The 8,269-nt window shown below is 38.7% G+C and overlaps 1 protein-coding gene across 1 annotated transcript; it reads right to left on the reverse strand.

The window, feature by feature from the left end:
• Window positions 1-6,648: 6,648 nt before the first annotated feature.
• LOC122901882 (ubiquitin-like-conjugating enzyme ATG3) lies at window positions 6,649-7,152 on the reverse strand. The gene has a single exon (XM_044240960.1). It carries the CDS (start codon window positions 7,131-7,133, stop codon window positions 6,657-6,659), a length of 477 nt encoding a protein of 158 aa, XP_044096895.1. The 5' UTR covers window positions 7,134-7,152; the 3' UTR covers window positions 6,649-6,656.
• Between the last annotated feature and the right edge of the window lie 1,117 nt (window positions 7,153-8,269).

Consider the following 8,269-nt stretch of genomic DNA (forward strand, 5'->3'; position numbering starts at 1 on the left):
ATAAAGGGGGGGGATTATTAGCAAACTAAATTGTTTAAAGATTCCTGGAAGATACTAAGCGGAAAGGATATACTGATAAAGAAATAAGAGGTGGGGAGGAAGTCTTACAGAGTCTAAAATATGCCCAGAAGAAAACTAATGCAGAAGCAATGTCAAATAACATGGATAGTCTGAGCTGAGTCAGTGAATACAAAGGGGACCAGGCCATAACCGATTTTGAATGGTGTGGTAAAACTTCCATGCTAACCCATATCTGATTACCTCTCCTTCCTCAGCACATAAGGAAACTAGTCCTCTTAGCTGTGCACAAGATGGGGCTATGTGATTTCTGTCCAGTAGAGTAAGAAGAAAAATAATTTCAGCATCCATGCATCACTTCTGGGCAGAAACAGAGCACAGTAGGCATGATTCCCTGTACTCCCTTCCACTGCTGCCACAGGAAAGGGGTGTGTTAATATGACAGGGTCACATAATGGAGCAGACTATGTCTCTAAGTAACTGTGTGGAAGACAGTTTGCCAGGAATATTCCCTAGTCAAGCATTAGAATTTAAATGAGTGACAAATAAGCCATTGTTTTGGTAAGCTATAGAGCTGGACAGTTTTAATTTGTTACTCAGCATGTTTAGGCTATTCTATATAATATTACTGAAACAGGGGCTGGAATTCTTCTCCCTTGCAGTCACTAAGCTTCAGAGACTGGTAGTGTTTCGATTCAAATCCTCAGTACTGTTTTCTAAACAAAATGATAAATACTCCTGGAGAAAGGCACTTGTAGAATCTGTGGCCTGTGAGAAAATCCAGAGTAGAGCAAAGCCTTGGTAATGAACATTAGATTCCCAGGTCAGATATAAATGAGAAAATGGGCGGCCACTCCAATCAGGAGAGAAACACATTGCATCCCTCCTTACCTGGGCAGTAGGCCTTTCTACTTCAGACCCACACACCCTAAACCAAAGCTCACAGGAGTCTTCCTGACCCTCATGAGGCCCACAGAGTGGATTTCAGTTCAGTGAGAGGATTGTTGCAACAAATGCAAACTGAAGAGACCCATGCCACCTACTTGGCTGAACAATGTCTCCAGTATCCCCCACCACAGTACTGTGCTGGCATAGCTCCTTTGATTTCAGTACCTGTGTGCAACTCTTCCCATAACCCTGCATGCTGCCAAGGAGTCATCATTCCACCATAAACCTCATCCCTGCAGGGACCCTTCTGGATCTCAGGTGAAATACACACTCTTCAGCCTATGGTTTTCCCAAACTCTCGGGCCTTATCTTGGCTGCTCTCCCCATCAGACACACCCTAGGTCACCTTCTCACCTTACTATCTTCCTAAACACATGTTCTCACTTTCTTTGGACTTCACTGCCCTCTCTGCCTTAATTCTTGCTTATCCTCTTATCTGTATGTTGGGCTTTGTTTCTTCTTACAGATGCACCTCAAGGGCTTTTCGGGGGCTCCACACACTCTGTTCCTGACGGTAAAGTGCTCTCCTCTTTCCATGTACTGTCTCATCCCAGGCTACCCTCTTGGTGCTCATGTCCCCACCCCACTACATAACATTAAATCTTTGCCTGCTTCTCTCTCCCCTGAGAATAAGGAGCTCCTTAATGTCAACCCCTTTGCTATTCTTGGTGTTCTGATTATTAAGCAATGACCTGCACAGATCAGTGATTATTCAAAATTCAAAGACAGAGGAAGGGAGGAAAGGAGAGAGAGAGACATGGGGGGAATCTGGGAGAAAGGAAGCAGGGAAACACATCTTACTAAAATGCCTGATACTGAGGCACCTGGGTAGCTCAGTCAGTTAATTTTTTACCTTCAGCTCATGTCATGATCCCAAGGTCCCAGGATCAAGTCCTGTGTCAAGTACTCTGCTCAGCATGGAGTCTGCTTCTCCCTCTGCCCCTCCCCCATCTGCATTCTGTCTTTCTCTCAAATAAATAAATAAAATCCTTTTTCATGTGTCTGTTAGCCATCTGTATGTATTCTTTGGAGAAGTGTCTATTCATGTCTTCTGCCCATTTTTTGACATGATTATCTGTTTTGGGGGTGTTGAGTTTAAGGAGTTCTTTATAGATCTTGGATATCAGCCTTTTGTCTGTAATGTCATTTGTGAATATCTTCTCCTATTCTGTGGGTTGCCTCTTTGTTTTATTGACTGCTTCCTTAGCTGTGCAGAAGCTTTTGATCTTGAAGTCCCAAGAGCTCATTTTCATTTTTGTTTCCTTTGCCTTTGGAGACATATCTTGAAAGAAGTTGCTGTGGCTGATGTCAAAGAGGTTAATATATGCAATGGAAGATTACACAGCCATCAGAAAGGATGAATACCCAACTTTTGTATCAACATTGATAGGATTGGAGATTATGCTGAGTGAAATAAGTCAAGCAGAGAAAGTCATTTATCATATGGTTTCACTTACTTGTAGAACATAAGGAATAACATGGTGGACATTAGGAGAAGAAACAGAAAAGTGAATTGGGAGAAATAAGAGGAAGAGATGAAACATGAGAGACTGTGGACACTGAGAAACAAACTGAGGGTTTTGGAAGGGCAGGTGTTGGGAGATGGGTGAGCCTGGTGTTGGGTATTAAGGAGGGCATATATCGCATGGAGTACTGGGTGTGGTGCATAAACAATGAATCTTGGAACACTGAAAAAAAATAAAATTAAGATGTTAAAAAATTAAAAAATAAAAATAAATAAAATTTTTAAAAGCATATATCTATATCTACATATACATATATATCTCTGTATGTTAACTACATTAGAATAAAATAAAATAAAAATAAATAAAATAAACAGGGGCAGTTCTGTCTATTGTCACTGATCAGATTACTGTAAGAGAACAGAACTTATGACGACTGATAGGGATAGGTATCAAAATTCCCACAAGTCTCCTCATTCTCAGACATGGCTGAAGATGATACCAACCTCACCGCCCACCACAATAAAATTTAGTATGAGCAGAGTGCAGGCACACCTGACAATGAAGAGAAAAAAGCAAAGACAAACTGAGGTCAGAGAGGTCAGACTGACCCTCCTAGATCCCAAACAAATCATTTCCCAACACCCTGTTATACTTAGTGTGGCCTTGATCTGTGCCTCCACAAAAATCACAATCATGTTTTATCAGGGAACTTCTGGTCTTCTAACTATTAAAATCACAAGTCTGAAGACCACATATATCTGTCTTACCATTTAAAAACAAACAAACAAACAAACAAAAGCTGACCAGCTAGAGTTCAATAAAGTGCCCTAAGTGTACAGATGCAGAGCAGCTTCCCTGAAGAATACCACAAACACACTGTATCAGTTTCACAAATTTTATTAGTACAAAGCAGGCAGGCTCTAAGAACAGCTCAGAACTCCACTCAATATGATATGGCATCACTAAAACTTTGTTCCTCAGGAGTTAAAGGTAAACAGTGAAATGAAATATGTGTTTACTAGATGAGTTGTGGGTAATATTTCTATAATTCTAGCTGTAGGCATGGCTGTGCTAGACTGCTGACTTCATCATTTTCAGCAATTGGAAAAAAAAAAAAAAAAAGAAGAAGAAGAAAAGAAAAGTCACCCAAAACACTAGAACAAACCAGAAAGCATGAAGAGAATTAGTAGAAGAGCCAGTGCTGCTGCTTCTAAGATTCTCCATGATTAATAGTTACCAAAACCAACAAAACAGGCAGAAATCAATTAGGGATCTGAAGGTATGTCTGTGACTCTTGGATAAAGGATATAGGATTCTCTTTGTCTGTGAAAGGCAGATCATTTGCTTTAAGAAGGAAAGATAGGGAGTTGAAAATGAGGGCATTCATTAGGTATGTGATCTTGAGCACATTTTGTGGCAAAATATGTTCATCAACAACAACACAATAATCAGATGAACCTAACATTGTTGCTGTGAAAGGAAAACAAGGTATTAAAAAAAAAAAAAAAGCACGAATTCTGGGGTGATAGATTGGGAGCTTATGTAAATCTAACCTCCCAAAAAAGCAACAAAAGAATTATCAAAAGGCATCTGAATAAATTTTTCAGAACCCCAGAAATAAACCAAAGCTTGCAACAATCTTAAGAGAATTTATTCAAGGAAAACTGATGATTCTCAGTAAAAGCATTGGAGCTTATGGACTGAGTTTGACACACCCTCATTCTCCTCCCCCAAGTTCAGTGGTAACCAAAAAACCAGGACCTTCACAACTTTAATTGTGAAAAACAGCAGCCTCAGAACTATTAGAAAGAGTAATGTTGGATTTAGAGTGCCTCAAGAAGTCCCATCTTGGAGGACTGTCACTATTTGGTCTATCCCACAGCTCTGTAGAAAACCCCATTCCTAAAGCATTTATCAAAACGCTTATGACAATTGTTTAATGTTACAACTGCTTGAGGATGTGATACCAGTCAAGGCAAGTTAAACCCTAGCCAAAAAATTAAAAAGAAGACCTAAGAAACAAGATATCAAGAGAAAAGCAATATACGCTTGGAGGTGCTATGATACATATTCCTGAAGATCCAGGGATTTACAGGGAGGCTGTAAATATGCCCAAGTAAGACCTGAGAAAGACCCTAATCTTTCACCTACCGCTAAAGTAAATGTTCATCAACATTTACATGTTGATAGTTACATGTAACTATCTCAGTATTTCACATGTGACAGAACAGTCATGGAGGGCAGCTCAACAAAAGCTGGAAGATTTCTGGTCAAGGAATTTAAATTTCTATCCAATCATTACCTGGAAACCAAGTTAACTGAGCAGAGAGTAGAGTCTTCTTCACTGGCTGCACAATACAAAGGAATTCAGACTGTGTAGAATTAGTTCAAGAAAGTTACTGAACAAAAAAGTAGCACGACAGAAATAAAACAATAAAAATAGTAGCAACAACAAACCATTCAGGGAAATGCGGTCTGGTTTCCATAACTGCCAAATTATAGTATATGAAAGGTTCAAATTTCAGCAAAAATATATAAGACACACAAAGACAGAACCATATGGCCCTTTAGAGGAAAAAATAAAAGCAGTCAATAGAAGTTTTCCATGGGAGAACAGAGATGTTGAGCTTTCTAGAAAAATACTTTCAAACAGCTATTACAATTATGTTCAAAGAATTCAAGAAAACCATATGTAAAGAATAGAGGGAAACTATGACATAACTGATCAGATAGACTATTAATGAAGAGATAAATATTATTTTAAAATATCAAATAGAAATTCTGGAGTTGAAAAGTACATGACTAAAATGAAATAATTCCTAGAGGGGTACAACAAAAGATTTGAGTTAAAGAAGAAAAAACTGGTGAATTTGAAGAAGAGTCATGTGAAATTATATAATACAAAAAGCAAGGGGAAAAAAGAGTGATGAAAAATGAATAAACCTCAGAGACCCTTGGAATGCCATTAAGTATCTTATGCACAAGAAGAATCCCAGAAAGGGAGAGGGAATACAGAAAGAATATTTGAAGAAATAATTGCTAGAATCTTCCTAATTTGATTATAAACATTTATCTGCATGTCCAAGAACCTCAATGAACTTCAGTTAGAATATACTCAAGATTGAGGAGTCAAAATGGTGGAGGAGTAGCAGGTTGAGATGATATCAGGTAGCAGGAGATCAGCTAGATAGTTTATCAAACCTTTCCAAACACCTACAAATCCAAGATGAGATTGAAGAGAGGAAGAGCAACAATTCTAGAAACAGAAAATTGACCACTATCTGAAAGGTAGGACCTATAGAGAAGTGAATCAAAAGCTATGTGAAGATACACCACAGGGGGAGGGGCTGGCTCCAGGCAAGCAGCAGAGCAATGGAGCAAACAAAATAAGAACTTTTAGAAGTCTGTTCCACTGAGGGACATCACTCCAGAGGCTAAGCGGGGGTGGAGCCCTCACAGGGACAACATGGTCTCAGGTCCCACGGGGTCACAGAAGGATTGGGGGTGTCAGTATTGCAGAGCTCTCAGGTATTAGAGCAGGGAAGCCAGTTACAGAGATGGAGCCAAAGAGTGAGCTCTCAACTTGGGGTTACCTTAAACTGTGATCCATGGCACAGTCAGACCACTGTTCTTTGAGCAGGGACCCCACAAGTGGCAGATCTGGGGAGAACCCCTGGAAGAGTGGTAGAGATCTCCTGGGTTTGGAGACTCAAGGCAGGGCTGTGTGTCACAGACAGAGATGCTCTGTCACAGGCTGGTGAGCTCGGAGCACAGCTAGAGGCCAGTGAGACTGGTGATTAAACACTTTACTCTGAGGATGCACTGAGGAGTGGGGTCCTGAGTTCTTGGCTCCTCTGGGCTGGAGATTGGGCGGCTGCCATTTTCATTCCCATCCTCCAGAACTCTACCAGAAGCTTTCAGGGAACAAAAACTTCTGAGCATGAACTCAGCAGATTATTTAGCCTAGCCCCTGGCAAGGGTGCAGCAATTCCACCTCAGGCAAAGACACTTGAGAATCACTACAATAGTTCCCTCCCCAAGAAGATCAGCAAGAAAAAAAATTTTTTTTCTGGTTGTGGAACTTTTTAAATTTAATGCATAAACATATAAGTCCCTTTATTAGAGAAATTGTACATATTGGTGAATATGGTCAATGGTCACATCTATGGGTTAATTGTTTAAAAATCAGAAACAATAATTAGGATAGATTCTATGCTCTCTCTGTTACATTTTGAAGTGTCTTGTGTAGTCATATTCTATTGTTGGAATGACAGCTTGTACAAACTTCAAGAAAATTAGAAGATACATATGAACACCAAGTTCTCCTCCTCCTTCTGCAACAGTCTCAATGATTTTCTTCATCACCTCAGCATGCCTGCATGGATGAACTGAACACATAGGAGTTGGTGAGAGATGAGGGTGATTTTCAATGGTCACTGTTTTCTTCACATGATCTTGACTGATGTCTTCATACATGTGTTCAACTGTTAAAGGCTGCCTTTGCTCATCATAGCCAAACAACCGTAATTGTGGTGTCTGGTAATATTTATCATCAGTGATATAAAGGTCATAATTTCTTGTTTGCAAAATAGCATCTTCACCTCCAGCATCAGTTTTAGTTTTACAAGCTTCTACTATTTTCCTTGTGTCTAGGGTAGCCTCATCTGTTTTCAACAATCCACTTTCTTCATATTCTTCCATATATGCAGCTTCTCCTCCTCCTCACATATTGCTGCGCAAACTTGACCTTTTACACTGTCCTTGCTTTACAATGTAATCTCCTTAACTGCTTCGGTTATTCCTGCAACACCTGTGTTATGAGCTCACTTATCAAGGAGAACAGTGGAATTGCAGAGGAGGAGAAAGCAAACCATGGAATTCATGGCTTTCTCCCCATGTTTTGTTTTGCAAAGCTAACTAAGTTTTTAATTTTTTTTCTTATTCTAATATTTTTAACCTTCCTCTATCCTTTTTCTTAAAGTGTTTTAACTAGTTTATCTTAACAGTACCTTTCATTAAAAAAATTTTTGAACCTTCATTATTATAGTAATATTTTATCCTTCATTGTATCTAACTTATTTTTTTCTATACACATAGGGTTTTTCTTCTAAAAAATTGGGGATACAACTTCTTCTAATAGATCAAAATATACCCCAAGATCTAGCACAGGGCTTTGTTCTAGTCTCCAGCCTGAGAAAATTCTCTCCAGTTTCTTTTTCTTTCTTTTCCCAACCAACATATCTTATCAACTCTTTTTTTAGAAAATTTAAAAAATTTTTATCTTTACAGTTATATTCCATCCCTTCATTGTATTTACCTTTATTTATGTGTGTGTGTGTGTATGTGTATATATATATTTTTTTTTCCTTTCTTTAAAATTTTGGGAAGTAGTTTCTTCTAAGACACCAAAATACTCCCAAACGTAAGTGGGTGGCTCTGTTCTTTTCACCAGCCTAATATATAAATTTTCTTTTTTTTTTTTTAATTCTTTCTTTCTTTCTTTCTTTCTTTTTAACTTCTTTTTACCCCCATGATTTTAGGTCTCTTCTTATTTGGTTAATGCACATTTTTCTGTCTTTCCACGCTTTTATTATTTTATTCTCTCCTTCACATATTCTTACCTGGATAAAATAAGGTGGAAAAACTCACCACAATAAAAAGAACAAGAGGCAGTACTGAAAGCTTGGGAACTAATCAATGCGGACATTGGTAATACGTCAGATCTAGAGTTCAGAATGATGATTCTCAAGGTGCTAGCTGGGCTCAAAAAAGACATGGAAGATAATCGAAATATTAGAGAAAAACTGTCTGAAGAAATAAAAGCCCTTTCTGGAGAA

The sequence above is a fragment of the Neovison vison genome, chromosome 3 (assembly GCF_020171115.1).
Source record: "Neovison vison isolate M4711 chromosome 3, ASM_NN_V1, whole genome shotgun sequence".
NCBI classification, from domain to species: domain Eukaryota; kingdom Metazoa; phylum Chordata; class Mammalia; order Carnivora; family Mustelidae; genus Neogale; species Neogale vison.